Source organism: Eumetopias jubatus, unplaced genomic scaffold, assembly GCF_037043125.1.
Source record: "Eumetopias jubatus isolate StellerSeaLion01/CBP00866 unplaced genomic scaffold, mEumJub1_p1.0 scaffold_9, whole genome shotgun sequence".
NCBI classification, from domain to species: Eukaryota; Metazoa; Chordata; class Mammalia; order Carnivora; family Otariidae; genus Eumetopias; species Eumetopias jubatus.
The window spans coordinates 95213448-95230588 of NW_028274815.1; the positions used below are offsets into that span (position 1 = coordinate 95213448).

A 17141-nucleotide genomic window follows, 5' to 3' on the forward strand; every position below is an offset into this window, starting at 1 on the left:
TCCCTGCATCTATGCATGTCCTGCCCGGGACCACTCAGTGGGATAGCTCTACTCTTGTGTCCCCTTGGTGTAGCTTCTGCCGAAAGGAACCATTTGCATCACATGCTGTCTTCAATTGCCAGAAATCAGTTGCTTTAATATTGAGTTGCAAACATAGTTTTGCTAGTTCTGATCGTGGAGGAGCTTCGTATCATTAGAATTTCCCCAACTTTCCAGTTAGGTTTCGATCATTTTCTTGCTCTAACTGATAAGTCTGTGGGTGTATTGAGTTTCAAGTGCCGGGTCGGCAGTGACAGTTATCACTCAGGTGTGCTGTGATGATGCCCTATTTTACCCAGTAAAGCAGAGTCTCCATAGGCCAGAGGAGGCCACTTGGCACCCTTCATATGAGCTCATTTTCGGTTTCTAGGTCGCTTGCATTTGGTAACCCCCTAACTTTTCTTGGAGTTTCTCCTTGACATCTGATAATTGGTGTTAAGATGGGTATCTTCCTGGAAAACTCAGATGCCGTTAAACCATCGTAATTATTTTTATAGAACTTATAGAAATATTCTTTTGTTTTCAGATGTATTTCTGTTTGTTTTTAAATGTTCAAAAGAAAAAAAAAAACAAATACAGCTCAAACTTACAAACATCATAAAAAGGAGTATTTCACCCGAAGTGTTTGCAGAAATGAAAAGTCAAGAAAGTCCGTATAGAGCTTGGTGCACATACTTTGGGCCAGGAAATTTAATTCTCCCATGCCTGAGCCCTTTCCTACTTCATCTGGGCCCAGTGGGTTGTTGATGAGCCACTGTAGAGGATATTTCAAGAGAAGGATAACCAGAATATCTGCCACAGAAGATTTTTTTATCCTTGTTGACTTTGTTCTCTTATTATCTATCATATATCATCATGAATCTGTTTTATTTTTAGAATCAACCTAGATATAAACTAATCTGTTAGGTCACATGGGATGCACTTTCATCTCCAAAGTGAGAGTGCTTGAAGCATAAATATTGGATGATTCAGTTAAAATTACATTGCACTAAATAATACTTGTAATGTATTCATAATAACTTTCCTCTTATGGTCAGTGACGATGAAGTTAGAGCTGAAAAATCCATGTTTACTGCTATTTCAATTGTCTGCCCTTTCTATACCTCATGACAAAGGACATTCCGGACTTCCCGAGCCAGTTCTGCATTTCTGATTGTTTTACATTTAGCTGTGACTTTTACATGGATGTGGAATGCCCACAGAGTGTCAGAGGTAACCAAATGGCTCCAGCTAAGTACCTTTTTTAGCCCTTCGCATGCCGTGTCTTTAGGGTGAATGGGAATCTGTGGAAGAGAAACAGTGCAGGTGACATTGGCTGCCTTCCTCCCAGAAGCCACTCTCTTGGCCTAAGTGCAGCAGAGCCGTGGGCTTCTCTACTGTCCATATTGATTCAGCACTTGGTCGTTTTCATCAGCCAAGCAACCTGTACAATCCTTGCTTGCTCACTTGACAGCACATTCTCCAGAGGTTAAATAGGCCCAAGGACTGATTTCCTCATCGCTCATGTCTTTACTGCAGGGAGACTTGGAGTGGCAGTGTTGTGGGGTCCTTTCTCTCTTGGTGATTTACCAAAGGTGAGACGTACTCACAGCACTGGAGGAGACAAACAGGAGTGCTCCTTCACAAGTCAGTCCCCTGAACAGAGCTGACGTGAATAGAGATCCAATCCGTTGCACCCTTGGAGCATCTCAGATCCTGAGAGGGAGACCTTCCATTCCCTGTGCCGGAAGGATGCGGGAATGTGGGAGCAGACCTCCAAAAGTCTGTAATCTAATCGCCTGAAGCAAACCCATCTCTGTCCCATTTCCACTTACTCTTGTCATTTCCTCAGAATTATTCTTAAACCTGGTTATAGGAGTATTTTCTTCTTTCTTAGCAGAAGTAGACTGCTTCCCTTTCCAGGAGTGTATCATTAATGTTTGAAACCTAATCTAATATCTTATACCTCTGTGTGTTTAATTTCCTTTTCCCAAACATCCATTTTATTTGGTTACGTTGTTCAGTAAAGTCATCCTCTTCATCCATTACCAGGCTGTGACATTTACTTTGAATGATTCATTTATTTGGGGTCTTAAACAGTCCTAGAATTTAAATTTGCATTATATTGAAAGACAAACAGAATCTCTGTAAAAAATGATGTATGGCTTTACGCTGTAACTGGCATCTGTTCCTGTCTTGATGATTATGGAATTTCGTCCATTTATTTAGGATTATTGAATGCCAGCCCAGCCTACCTATGGAGTATTCCCCTGGGTGGCAGATACCAGGGAAGATGTTAAGGACAGAGAAGTGCATCCGAGCGGAGGCTCCCCCTTCCAGAAGTGCCCTTCCCAGAGTTCTGTGACATGGCTCCCTCCCCAGCCCCTCCTCAGTCTTCCTTTCCTGCAAATGTACTTCTGCCCGCCCCCCCCCCACCAATTCCACAATGTTTTCATCACCCCCAAAAGAAACCTTTTATCCACTGGTAGTCATTCCTCATTCCCCTTCTCCTCATAGCCTCTGGCAATCACTAATTTCTTTTCTGACTCTGTGGATTTTCTTATTCTGGACATTTATATAAAGGGAGTTATACAATATGTGGCCTTTCACGTCTGCCACCTCCCACTTAGCAGTGTTTACAAGGGTCATCCATGTTGTAGTACATTCAGTATTTCATTCCTTTTTATGGCTCTCCATTGTGTGGATAGACCACATTTTGTTTATCCGTCAGTTTATGGACATTTTGCGTTGTTTTCACCTTTGTTATTAATATGTTATGTTATGAATATGAATAACGCTGCTGTGAACATTTGTGGACAGGTTTCTGTGTGAACAGACATTTCCAGTTCTCTTGAGGAACTGCCAAGCTATTTTCCTCAGCACCCACACCATTTCACATTTCCATCAGCAAGGTATGAGAATTCCAGTTTCTCCACATCCTCACGAACACTTTCTGTTGTTCATTCTTGTCCTTTTGATTATAACCATCTTAGTGGGTTTAAAGTGGTATCTCAGTGTGGTTTTAATTTCCATTTCCCAATTGGCTAATGATGTTGAGCATCTTTTTATATGTTCGTTGGTCATGTGTCTATATTCTGAATTGGAGAAATGTCTATTCAAATCATTTGCCCATTTTTTCATTGGGTTGTCATTTTATTATTGACTTATGAGTTCTTTATATAATCTGGATATGAGACCCTTATCAGATAAATGATTTGCAAATATTTCCCACAGAATGACTTGTGGGTTGTCCCTTCACTTTTTTGGGGGGGTCCCTTCACTTTCTTGATAAATTTTCCTATTTTTTCCTTTGGTTGCTTGTGCTTTTGGTGTCATATCCGAGACCAGTGAGCACTTTAAAGCTTTATCCTTTGATCACTGTTCAGAACACTGCCCAAGAAATGGAAAATGTGTTATCATCATCCTCTGCATCCTCTCTTCCAAAAACTACTGGTGGTGGGATCAACAGAGGAAATTGGCTCATTAATTTCCTTGTTTTGTAAGTTATTCATAGTTGTCCCTTCTCTGAGCTCAGACACTCTGCAACTGCTAATGCATCTTTTTACTAGATGTAAAGTATATAGATATATTTGAAGCCTTCGAGTCAGGGTAGCATTCCTCAATCCACAGCTGTCCTAAATAATCTCCTTTTTACCAGATTTCTGTGAGCACAGCATCTGTCCTTGTGTGAGGAATGTGCCCACCATCTTGTCTATAACACTTTGTTCTCTGCTTCACCTGGGAAGGCTGCTTCCAACTCGGCCTTGCTCCATTTCCTCTTCCCTCCAAGTCAGGCACATCCCCCAGCCAGACCCCTTCTCTGTCAAGACCATTCTCAGAGGTTATGGTCATTTCAAATCTGCAGGTAGCCTTCTTAACATTTCTACTTGCTCAAAATATATATGTCCTGAAAATAGGCGAAGAACAAGTACAAAGTATTGAGACATTTGTACAAGCCCATGGATTGATCACATAGACCAAGTCAGCGTTGATCTCTTCAAACTCAAGGGCACTCTAGACTCTCCTTAATGGTAGCAGATCTTCTCAGGGTGATCTGGAAACCTAAGTGAGGCCATATTGCTCCCTTGCCTCGGACCATTCAGACCTCCCATGACCTAGCCCCAGCCAGTCTTTCAACTGCACCCCCTCCCTTCTCTTGCTACGCTGAGGTTCCAGTCTCCTTTCACTTCCTGAACCTCCCCAGGGTTTCTTCCAGCTCATGCCTCTCCGCACCTGAAATGCTCTTACCACTGCCTGCCCCCGGCCCTTCTTGGCTAGCCCCTTTCCTGGCCACCCCTTCTGAGACTTCCATACCCTTTTGGTCCCTGCTCTCCTACCTGGCACTGATGAAAGAACAGTTCCCCTTATTCTGTGCATTTGTCCCTGCTAGAATGGGGGCTTGATCAGGGTAGGGGCAGAGTTTGTCCTGTTTCCCAGTTGCGTGCTCATTGCCAAGCACTGGTGGGCCCTCAGCACATATTTCTTGAATGGATGAATGCTTGAGTGAAAATGGACTTGCTTTCTGAAATTGGCAGATTCACTTGAGATTAAGTGTACTAAGCAGAGTAGGATGCTGTATAGAAACCATGCACACAGGCCCATGTATACATATAGTATGTTGACCTTTCTCTAGTTCAGCCCATTTTGTCATTCTTAGTGTGTGATCATTCTAGCAAAAGTATCTTTGTAGGAAAACATTTTTTCTGAAGCCATACCCTCCTCCCCATGAATGGCATTTGTATCCGAAGTTTTCCACAACTTTCTGAAAATGTTGAGCTCTCATATTTTGGTCTGCTTCTGGAACGAAGGCCTTAAAAATAGCACTGCCCCTTTTCTGCTTTTTCTATGTCTGAGTCAGACGAACCTGTCTATCATTGTTATCTCTAACAACTAAACTTATACCTTTCAAATCTGCCTTTGGCTTAAAGAAGCTCATTCTGTCCTTTGAATAGGTGAGAAAAGAACCCTTTAATTAGCACTCTATTCCATTCTCACCAGAAGGCCTATTTTCATTTTGAAATATTTTATACAGACTAGAAAACCTCGAACATTTACAGAAGTCCTAAAGAACAACAAAACATGCCCCCATCCTGGCCCCCCGTGTGTACTGACCAATATATTTGTGACCGTCCCATGTGCTACCTCTTCTACCACCCCAGAGATAATCTAGGTTATAGTGTCCCTGCATATGTGTGTATTCCTAAAGCAGTATGTTTCACTTTGCCTCTTTTTTTAAAATGTATGTAGTTAGAACTGTGCCATACATGATCTTCAGTGAATTACTTTTTTCATTAGCATTGTTTTAAGTCTCATCCTTTCTAATACACATACCTATAGTTTATTTTCACTGCTGTATAGTATTCTATTGTGTGACTACACCTATCAGTAGAATAGTGGTTTCTCTCTCTCTTTTGACTTTGCTATTGTCTACAGAATATGATATTCTTACATGTGGAGTTGCTGCCCTTTTCTGGATAATGTCAAATTGCCTTCCCGAGAAGTTAGGCCAATTATCTCCTACCAGTAGGCTCTGAGAGTTCTCTGCCCCACATCCTCTCTGACATTTGGCAACATTAGATTTTTTTTTTATTTTGGCCAGGCTGGTGTATATAAAATGGTATCTCATTGTGGCACTAATAATCCCTGATTATTAGTGATGTTAAACACCTTAACATCCATTCATCGTTTATGTTCTAGAAATGTTTATGTCTTTTGCCCACTTTTCTAATAGATTATTTGGTTCTTTTATTGATTTGTAGGAGTTCTTTATATATGCTGGACACTTACCCTTTGTCAGTTAGGTGTTGCAGATGACTTCTCCCACTTTGTGCCTTAGAGCTTTACCTTCTTTATGGTATTCTGGTAAACAGTAGTTCTTAATTTGAATATGTCCAGATGTATACCAGTCTTTCCCCCTTATGGTTCATGTTTTTGTTTCTTGTTTAATAAATTATTCCATATCCCAAGGTCATAAAGAGTTTGCCCCATAATTTCTTCTAGAAGTTCTGTATAGCTTATTTTTTTTTAATCTATGCAGAATTGTACTTCAAATGGACAACTCTCTAATTTCTCCTTATAAACTGCCTTTGCAGGACCCCTGGGTGGCTTAGTCAGTTAAGTGTCTGCCTTCAGCTCGGGTCATGATCCCAGGATCCTGGGATAGAGCCCTGCATCAGGTTCCCTGCTCAGTGGGGTATCTTCTTCTCCCCCTGGCCCTCCCCCCCTCTCATGCTCTCTCTCTCTCTCTCTTTCTCACTCACTCTCCCTCAAATGAATAAATAAAATCTTTAAAAATAAATAAATAAACTGTCTTTGCTTAGAATATATCTAGCACTGTCATAGCTCAGAACAGTGGGCACAAATCCTAGGCAATCATTTATCCATTCAATAATATTGTATAAAGCACATATAAGCTAGGTAGCAAGTAATGTAAGGATGGACCCGACTCATACTCAAGGAGTATGGAGGGCTATGTGATGGCCCCCAGAAAGGTATGTCTAATCCCAGAACCTGTGAACATTAACTTATTTCAATAAGGGTCTTTGCAACTGTAAGTAAGTTAAGGATCTTGAGATGAGAAGATCATTCTGGATTATCCAGGTGGGCCCTAAATCCAATGACAAGTGTCCTGATAAGAGACACACGGAGAAAAGGAGGAGGCAGTGTAACCAAAGAGGCAGGGACAGGAGTGATGCAGTCACTAGAGCCTCTGCAGGGAATGAGGCCCTGCTGACACCTTGATTTTGAACTTCTGGCCTCCCAGAACTGTGAGCGAATAAACTTCTGTTGTTTTAAGGCCCCACAGCTAGTGGTCACTTTCGGCAGCTACGGGAAGCTAATACAAGGATGCTTAGGATGAGACGGTCCTATGCAGTAACTATAGCAGGGGGTTCTCTTTTCTCCCCCGTCACATCCTCAAGGGATCAAACAAGCAATGGTGGCAAAATTTATGAGTGCCACAATTTATCCGAGGGGCCCGGGGTTGGCCAAAGCCTCCCTCCCAGGCGGTGACGAAACTTGGCTTCTCTCCCACTGCTGTGGGAAGGAGAGTGTGCAGAGTCACAAGAGCCACCAGCTCTGGGCAGGCTTCTGTCAGCGATGAGGGGCTGCAATGAGTTAAGAAAGAAAACCAGGGACAGGTACGGAAACCGCTGCAGAACACACACATACTGACCTCAGGAGGCAGCCTCCTCCAGGGCTGCTTTGTTGGGCTGGGTCTGGTAGCCCACTCCTTGGACACTTAGAGAAGGCCCCAGCAAGAAGAGTTTCAAGGGTTGAAGAAAGATACAACCTGCAATAGAGACTCTTGCAAACAGTTCTCCCTTTTCCTTAAAAACAAACAAACAAACAGAAGGAGTTATTCCAAGAGAAGAAGTTGAAAGTCCTAAACAGCAGTCAACAAACACCATAGCCCGAATAAGTAGAAAGAAATTGAAATGAAGTAATTGTTATTTTTCTGAATTTATAAAGTCAGCATGGTCTATGGGTGTCAATGCAGCTCAAACCTATGGACTCAAGTTGATTTTCATACCCCTGTATAGTTAAGTCGGTTGATTTATCCTCACCACTAGTTTAGCTCCCAACCTTGCACAAAATCCTGAACTTAATCCCATGTACCCTAGAAATCTAGATAAATTAGCCGGAAGCAGTAAAGGTTGGAAGACCTGGGTTCTGGTCCCAATTGCACCAGCAAGTAACTGTGACTCTGGAAAATCACTTGAATCTTTTGCACTTCCACTTGCTGATCAGTACTGTAAGGGCCATGGTACTCCCCCCGTTCACAGGGGTCTAGCGTAAAGGAGGCTTGCTTGTCCTAAAGCCTGACACGGAGGTTCCCCCTACTTTATCCCCTATGTTCTTTCTGGAAGACGAACCCAGAAACCCACATTAAGGGAGGAAGGGGAGCAGGCAGTCCACATCTATGGTGCTTCTCTTGTGCACTAGAACCTGGGTCATTATATGATTCCATCTGATCCTCGGGGCAGCCCCAAGAGCAGATCTCAGTGACCCTGCTTTACACATAAGGCACCCGGGGCTGGGGGCTTTGGAGCAGCTTGCCCTGGCGGGTGGGGGAGAGGAGTGGAATTCAAACCTAGGCCTGTCTTCTCCAAAAGGCAAGCTACTTCCTTTCATGCTGCTGCTACCGTTTCGAAAAATAAAAACAAATACTCATCAGAATAAAGTTGGGGAGTTGGATTTGGATTCTTGGGCTTTTGCAACCCCCTGAATGTGTCTTGAGGGTCTCAGAAAATTCTCTTGGAAGTTTTTGATAAAATGTAAGTAGCAAAGATATATAGCCTCTTTATTCAAGTAGAGAAACATTGGTAAATGCTAAAATTCTTATGTGAAAACATAAACACAGCAGGTCACTGAAGAAGTTCAAAATATCTAGAAACCAAGAAGGGTTTCTAGTAGTAATTTGAATGCTCTCTGAATTGAGTAATCAAAGGGAAAATTTTCTCTTTAAGAAAGTACTTTACTGTGTGTGGTTTTGAATGAGATAGTAATTCAGAACAAAATTTAAGTTTTACATTTGTTAATGGACTTTTTAAGAGAACAGCAGGGCAATGGCCAGTATCAAAACAGGTATTGAATTTGTGACCAGGTGCCTCTTCAGCCACCTGCCTTCAGCCAGAGGCACTGACCATCCACTGCCTGGCATTATTACAGCATTTGGTTCATGTCTTAACATGTCTTATGCATGAGAAGAACCTTAGAAGCATTTTAATGTCTAACTTATAAATGCCTTTTTTTAATATATAAAACAATCAGCACTGAAGCCCTAAAGAAGTTAGGTAAGAAAATGTCAGGTGATACCGCTCCTAATTGCCCTAGCTAGTAGTTCTAATACATTCCGTTAAATCCCAGAGCTACGTGTTTTAAAGCTACTAAAAGAAATGATTTTTGGCACCCTGAGCTCCTTCTCTGTTTCTAAACACTGCCAGGATCGGGGTGGTGTTTGTTTTCTTTTTGTCATGGTGTTTACATGCCCTGGTGTGGGTCGCGAGGTAAAATGCATTTGGTGATCTCCTGGTCTCCCTGCAGTCCCTAATGGATGTTTGTCTAAATGACAACACCCAGTTTAGCGCTGTTAACGCTCCTGTGACAGCATAGGACCAGCCTGGGGGTGGGGGAGAGTGTGCTACGTGTGACAGTTGGGGGTGTGAATGCAAGATGGGGAATCTTCTATGAGGTAAACACTTCCTCCTCTAGTATCTGGTTCTGGAAGCATCTTTTTGTGCTGTCTCCCATAGTGCCTTGTTTTAGGAGTCAGACCATAAATATTCATTGAGCCAGAGAATCTCAAAACTTGATTATCACCCCCCTGTAACTCTAGTGCTGGACTTGCTCTTAGGGGCCCAGATTTCTCAGGCTTGACAAGGACAAGCTTACGAATTGGCTAGTGTCCTCCCGGATGAGGATGATGGGCTGCTGTCTGAGGTCCGTTTACGTGGTATTATACATGGCATCTCTTTGTAGGGTTGCCTGTGAGCTCGATTAACATAGCAGCCACTCTTCCAGATATGTGGCTTCCAGAGCATATTTAGCAAAATGCATCCGCACTTCTATTTTGTTCACCATTGTCCCGAGCCCTGTATGTGGATGTGTTGGGCGCAATGGGGCCTTTCAGCAAACAGCAGGACCATTCTAGGCAGAGCATGACAGGTCTTTAGAGGGCCGCGCCGGCTCTAACCCGGGCCCTCAAGCAGACTGCGGTCTGAAAGGGGGAGCTATGAATTGTGCGTTGACAGCGGGCCACGGCTGTCCTAAGGCTCAGGTGGTTGTCAGCCATAAGTTTAGCTCAGCTCTTTGAGTAATTTGTCACGCCTCGCTCGGCCCCTGCTGGGCCAGCACGTGCCAGCTTAGTGTCAGAGTGCCTGTTCGCCAGACGGCCACTCAGGCCTAACGTCCTGCTGTTCCCTGGACCAGCGGCTTGCTGGGGCTGTGCACGGAGGGCCGAGCCGCGCGACAGCCAAGTGCTGTGCAGAATAAGCGTGTTCATAATGAGATGTGAATGGCATTAGTGGGTCCCTCTAGAATTGGGCCTGAGAGGACGCCTCTCACTGTGGAAGTTTGGCAGCCTGTTTGTTCATCGGGGTGAGTCACCAGGAGTTCAGCCTGCATTCGAGAAGCCAGTTCAGGGCCCCACCGCCCAGGCCTTCGGCTGTGGTGACCGTCTATGTAACATAATGCACTGTGAATCCATCAGCGGGGCTGCTTTTGACATCCTCAAAGGCATTTTGCTTTTTTAAAGTTGCCTAGAGCAAGCCTAAAGAGAAGTTTGGGAAGCCAGCTGCCTAGTAGCTCTTTCTACGACAAAGGGCGTGCTCTCCGTCCATGCTATCCAGCACAGTAACCCCAGCTCATGCTTGAAATACAGCTAGTGGGACCCAGGAACGGAATTGCTATTTTTTCGGCTTAATTAATTTAAATTTAGATTTAGATAACCACATGCGGCTCACAGCTACGGCGTTGGCCAGCACAGCCCCAGGATGCCTCTGGTCTCATGGTGTAAAAACTCCTTCTCTGACTATAATTAAAGGAGGAGGAAGAGGAAGGGCCTGCATGGGGAAATCTGTGTGCATCCTTTGACAAAAGAAAAGAGAAAAATATTTTCCGATCTTCAGTCACATGCTTACTACCAACAGCTAATTGGAAAAGCATAGTTTTTACCAACTTTTATTTGTGAAGAGGTCATTTTGGAAAGATAGTTTTAAAATCCAGTGAGAAATGCTAGAAATTACTTTTGCTCTTCCAGAGCAGCAAATAATAAACTGATTGATGGTGATCGCGTTCCCTGTGTTCCTGGAGAATTAGCATGATTGTCAAAATGACTAAAACACGTCTTTTAACTTTGGCATTGATAACTAGGAAGGGGAAAATGGGACGTCACACCGACTTCCCCAAGTGTTAATTCATAAAGTCATACGTGCAGTGCCTCCATCCGCTGTCGAATTGTTCTGATGTTATCCTGTTATTGGAAGTGCATGATTCACCTTCTGAGGAAACAGAAGCCATACACAAAAGGGGAAGATTTGCTTTCTGCCCTGTGAAAGGCTGCCACACGCAGGGGTCCTATTAAGACAGCTGGAAAGTTGCTTCAGCGTGTTACGCTTGTAAGTTTTATTGGTGACTGGTTTTTGATTACACATTTGAATGTGTGTGTTCCAGACTGCAGTTTTAATTAAAAGGCAATAGTCTTTTCTTTTTTAAATTGCATTGTGCATTCTCTGCTAGAGTCTCTCACTTATTAGCTCCTATTTTCTCATGCTCTCGCCTATCCTGGCTGGAGGCACTGGGGCCCCTTCAGAGCATATCTTCCTGGCCTTCCCTCTTCCCTGGGACGTGCATTGTCTCACTTTTTTTTTTTTTTTTTTTTTTTTAATGTACCACCAATTCCTGCTCCAAGTGTCAATTCATTCTCTAGGAGACTGAGAAGAACGTTCTATCTGCTGACCTGGGAAGGAAAGGTCCGACACTGTCCCACAGTGGAAAGAGATGCCACCACAACCAGTGCCTCTGTTTTCGTTTGTTTGGATCAAGCTTAAGGATCGTTTGCTGTGATTCTGTAACCATTGATGTACATATTTTTCAGGAATACTGGTGTTGGATGTAACCGAAGTCTAAGAGAAACTTAGGTCTCAATATCAGAATCTTACCATTAATTATAACTCATATTTAATTCCCTGGGAGGATGGGTAACAGACTTGTAAGGTACCATCCCGCCCACCACCAACACACGTAAAAGTTGCATAACTGTATTCAAACCACAGTGAACTGTGTCATTGTTATGCATGTCATTCCACACGTGCACTTGCTTCCTTGACCGGTGACCGCAGCTACGAAGAGCGAGCTCTGTACCTCGAAGCAATAATTCAGAACCACCGAGAAGTCATGACGTTTGAGGATTTCGCCGCCCAAGTATTTTCTCCCTCGCCCAGCCCCTCCCTCGGCGGAACGGGTGAGTGTCTGCATTATTCTGCCCTCCCGCGCTTAGGACGCACTCGAGCAGCAGATGTACACCTGTTTTTCACAGATAAATGCTTGCAAATTTAAGAAGAGCATTCTCCCTCTGAATCAACTAATGAATATCAAAAGGAATGATGACATTCATTTTAATTTGTTTTGTATCCGAGCTGTTCACTCAGTGCTTTTCTTCAGCTATCCTGTTAACCCTCGAAACTAGCAAGGTTAATGAACTTTTTCTCAGTAATGTGCTCCGGTTCATTCAGGAGTGTGGGTTTCTTGCTGAGCTGGGAATATGTTGCTTAAAAGCAATGCCCGAATCAGTGCTTACTTATCAAAAAAGTCTTCCTCACAGTCGAAGCCGTTGCTACTAATGCTAAATGGGGATTATGCTGCTGAGATACTCGGGTCAGGGATTAATGCAGGAGAAATGGAAGGACAGTGTCCCCTGGTCCATCATTACAGCAGAGCGGCGGGCACGCTTTCTTTCTGGAGTGGTCTGTGTCACATGGACAAGCTGCCGACCAGAGCAGCACCTGGCGTGGAACCTGTTTAGTAACTGGCTTTCAATCATTTTCACTTATTACGCCAATGGAAAATTTCAGAAATTTCCATGAATGTCCTTGTTTTTAGGTTTTACTCTTTTTATATTTCCAATTTGAAAAAAAAAATGGGTACTACCACTTAAACTGATTATATGATTACTGTGGGTTTTTTTTCCCAAAGAATAGAATTACTTGTGAATTTCTGCATGTAATTACAGATTAATTGCCTTTCAGAGAGTAAATGGGATATTTAGTCAATGCATGTTGAAATTCTCAATGAAGGGCTTCCCTCTTCTTCCACCGGTGTAGACACAACTGTTAGCATGCTTAATAGATTTCTAACCTGTGTCAGTTGTCTCTGAACACCGCCTTACTTCTCCGATTCTGACTTGTTAACAAATATCTTACACACAAAGTGAAAAAAATTAAATTCAGTGAAATGAATCACTCACAAATACAATCAGCCATGCATCATTGTTTAACATCGCTGGCTTCGATCCTTGCCTCTCCGAGCTTTGTTGGGAGATAAGAGGGGGAGGCTTGCACTTGCTCAGGGAGCCAGGAGCTGCAGGCAGAAGGCCTGAGAGATAAGCAAGCTGGCCGGGGTGCAGGAACTGTGTGATTTACATAATCACGCCTCTGCTTCCTGGGGAGGCGTCAAGAAACACGGGGATGGCCTCTATTGATCTTTGTTGAACTGGAATACTAAACAACATGAGAAAGCTTATAACTTAAAGCTTTGATTAATGTTTCTTACATTAAAAAAAAAAAGTAGAACAGCTGTGAATTGAATTCTTTTATACACTCTGCCAACATTCTATCTAAAACCAAAAAAAAAAAAAAATCGGTTTCAAGGGAAATGAAGATTTCACACCACTCTGGCTTAGAGGTCTAAAATCATTTCTAGTGTGTACATGAAAGAACATGAAGGATCCGTAGCAAAGCTAATTTTTTTAAAGATCTCATTCACCTCTTTCTCATCCTCATGAGGTACTGGGGCTTAATTTTTCTGTGCGAGGGTTTTGTGTTTGTTTTTTTTTTAACTCATGAGAAAGCTTTTTGTTTCTTAAAATTAGAAGAAATTAAATAATAACTAGATATTGACATTCCTTAGCTGTCACATTCTTAAGGTTCCGGATTAAGATGTTCCTGAAACAAATATTGATGAACTTTGTTTCCTGTGCATACTTTAGCATCTGTATAAATTAATTTGATCTTTCCCACAAGTTCACAATTACTTAAATCAACTCAAATGAGCTAGTGTGTTGGTAACATCTTAAGTGAGTCTCCAAAAGTGATTTGGGTTTTCCAAGACCTGCTATTTGGAGGCAGTGACCAACTGGCTTCTTCAGGAGCATCACATCTGCCGAAGTCACTTAGCAGATAAGGGTCTGATAGCTCATGAGGGGGCACTGGAACCGATGCAAAGGGAATGTGAAACCGAAGATGAGGTATCAAGACAAATGCTGGTCTTCCTCTTTCCAAATTCTTATCCGGATGACATTTCACAATGTTCAGGGTTTAGGGCGTTCAATGTCAAGTGATAAAATTTTTGGTACACATATCACGCCAGTGCATGAATGCGATTTTAAGTCTGAGCATCGTGTTCTCTATCACCACTTTGCATATATGCCCACAGCAAAGATTAGGAAGGAACTAGAAAGGAACTTGATGTGGACTGAAATTGGGGAGCCATGCAGTGAGGGCAGAGCATTTCCAGACCATAAGTGGGCACATTTTCAGAAGCACATCCTCCCCTCCTTTCTCTGCCAGTTTTGCTTTTAAGGAATCCCTATCCCGGCCTGTTACCACCTTTACAAAGGAAAACATTTTTTCATTTCTTCAGTGTTAGTCCTATTTTCTTGGGACAAGCACAGTCAAACCCAGATGAGCCAGCTAGCTTAAACTAAGAAACAGAGGTGGACTCTGCTCTTCCAAGCAGCAAGCCAACTGGAAAAATTGACCCTGAGCGGCTTAAGCCCCCACAGTGCACTTAGGACCCAATCAGACCATCTCGGCCAGCAGTGCCATCAAAGCGGGGCCTTGGGCTCCTGCTCACATGCATATGCACAATCCGAGGAATTAGGGGCTCCCAGGTTTTCTTTGTATCCTCGCTGCAAGGGGCTTTGTTGGTAATGCAGAGGGAGAATAACCTGAACCTGGTATTCCTTCCACACTGTATTTGTAGCAGCAAGCAGCCCCCATTTCTAGAGGGAGGACCTATAATATCAGCCTCGGAGTCCTGTGCATAAGTAAGAAATGTGCTCATTGGAAGGGGCTCGTGCCCAAAGATGCTGATGTTGGAAAATGCCTTCTCCGCAGGCGCCCCCCTCCCCCCGCCCCAGTGCTGTTACTTGCCACCCAAGGAAGCCATAGAGGGGCACACTGGCCACATACATGAACTTCTCCTCATGATTCACTGTCAGCCACCGATGAGGATATAGCATCTTTGATTGTTAGGCTTATATGTGGGTACTCAGCTTTTTAAAAGGAGATTTAAAAAAAATTTTTTTTCCCAGTCAGAAAATGTTATTTTAAAATACCACCTACCTCATACCTATCCCGTCCACTACCTGTACTGGTAATAATACCCAGTGTATAATAGGTGTTTGAGTTGCCTTTTTCTTAGCCCTGTAGTTTGTGTTCCTTTTGATTCCTTCCCTTTTGGCCAGCAATTTCTAAAAGGTAGCCAGTAGTGAAAATATTGGCTGCAATTAACACACACACACACGTGTGTGTGTGTGTGTGTTTACATACATGTATATGTTTATGCATGTATATACATACATTTAACACACACGCATGCTGGGGTGAGGAACTCAGCTTGTGTTTTCATGCATGTTTCCAAGGAAGGGGGGCTGACAGAGAGGCCTTCAAAGGGTTAACTGGAATGGGCGCCCTCGACTGCTGGGCGGGGCTGATGTAATCACTGCAGCTCACAGCCAAGTGCATCTGTTCACCATGAGGTCATTCTTCGGCATGCTAATGATTTGGAAAATCAAGTCTAATGTTTGACATTATCGGAAAGGATATAAATAGTATAAATCTTTACTTTTCGGAAGCTGGTCTTATAAACAAGAGGAGAAAAAAAGAAATTTGAGCTTGAACTCGAGATTCCCCCCACCCCGAACTACTTTAAAGGTTGTGTCTGGACCTTAAAACCTTGGAGGAATCCACTTGTGTCTGCTGATAAATGAATCCCCAAATCACTGCTACAGTCACAGCTAGCAATTTGGTAGTGGAGGACCACAGGTATGTCTAATTTAATATCTAATTTTAAGAATTTCCAAGTGCCTTGGTCAGACCCTCATAAAGATTGATTTTTTTTCCCAAAGAATGTCCCAAACCAAATTAAACGAGTTGTTCTCAGTATACGCAAATCAACTGTTTGCTGAACATGCCAACACTGTTTTTGGTTCCTTTCTACTTTAATATTGCTGTGGAGAACCAGCAGAGGGAGCACAAATCTTTGTTTATTTGTGAGCCCTACATAAACACATTTGATTTCTCCAAGATATGGTCAGAAATACTTCTCCTTCATGATAGGCTAGATGGTAAAGTTTCCAGGATTTAGAACAAGTGGGAGGAAATTCCTCACTAGGCTCCACCAGATTCTGCCACTTTTAATGTAGGTCATATTTGGAGCTTAACCCAGATTAGTCTGAGTCGGTCTTAGGATGCTTCTGCCACCGAGACTCTTGCACAAAACCGTAAGCTTTCATCGATCACGCTCACGATGTGCACGGGTGTCCTCTTGGAAAGGATTATCATGCTTACCTACCTGATAAAAAAGACTCCTGTAATTTTCCCCTACAACAAAATCAAATTAAGTTCATTGAAACTATCAGAAGACTGCCTGGTATCACTGGGTCATTCTGGTGACCCTCATAAGACTGCAGGTGTACTGGTCGCAAAGTGAATCTGGCAGCTTGATGCTACACAAAGCCCTTTTATAACCCACCAGCCTTTTACAAGAGGAGTAAAGCTACACCCCACTTTAATTTGCTGGAGCCCTGAACCATGCACAGTGCTCACGTGTGCCGGGATGTTGTAGGCTTGCCCTTCTGCACGCTGATCCCAACGTGGCCAGTTTGCTGGCAGATAGCAATCAGGTTGATCCCCAGACACTGCACGAGGTGGCCTCTAACTATAACCCCCCAAAGATGACAGATTTTCCCCATTCATTGAGGGTGGTCATGTTACAGATTCATTCCATCTCTCTCTGCTCTCCTTCCTCCATTCCTCCCTCCATGTTAAAGTGTTCTTCATAAGGTTTTAATTGATAGCACTTATATATTCACCCTCCTCATAAATTTGCTGAAACCAGCAAAGAACATCGTAGAATGTTCGAGGAAGCTTCAGGAGATATCAAGCCTCACCCCTTGACATGGATTTTGAGTGGGCTGAAGACCAGGCCATGAAGGGACAACTGAAGACCAGGGGCAAGTTGGCAGTGGGGCCCTCACCCCTTGTGCCACACTCTCTTTTCTTCCCAAAGTGGAGTCAGGTGTGAGTGACATCATCCAAGACTCAGATGGTTACCACCATCCCCTACTTGGTAAGCTGCCACCAGACATTGGCTGTCAGTTACATTGGTCACAGAGTTCCTAG

At 43.3% G+C, this 17141-nt stretch overlaps 1 protein-coding gene across 1 annotated transcript in view; it reads left to right on the forward strand.

Annotated features, from left to right (window-relative positions):
- Positions 1 to 17141, forward strand: part of RALGAPA2 (Ral GTPase activating protein catalytic subunit alpha 2) — a 341643-nt gene that overhangs the window by 306481 nt on the left and 18021 nt on the right. Inside the window, exon 38 of the mRNA XM_028123771.1 lies at positions 11859 to 11980. Coding sequence (XP_027979572.1) covers positions 11859 to 11980 — 122 coding nt within the window. The remainder of the gene's footprint in view (positions 1 to 11858; positions 11981 to 17141) is intronic.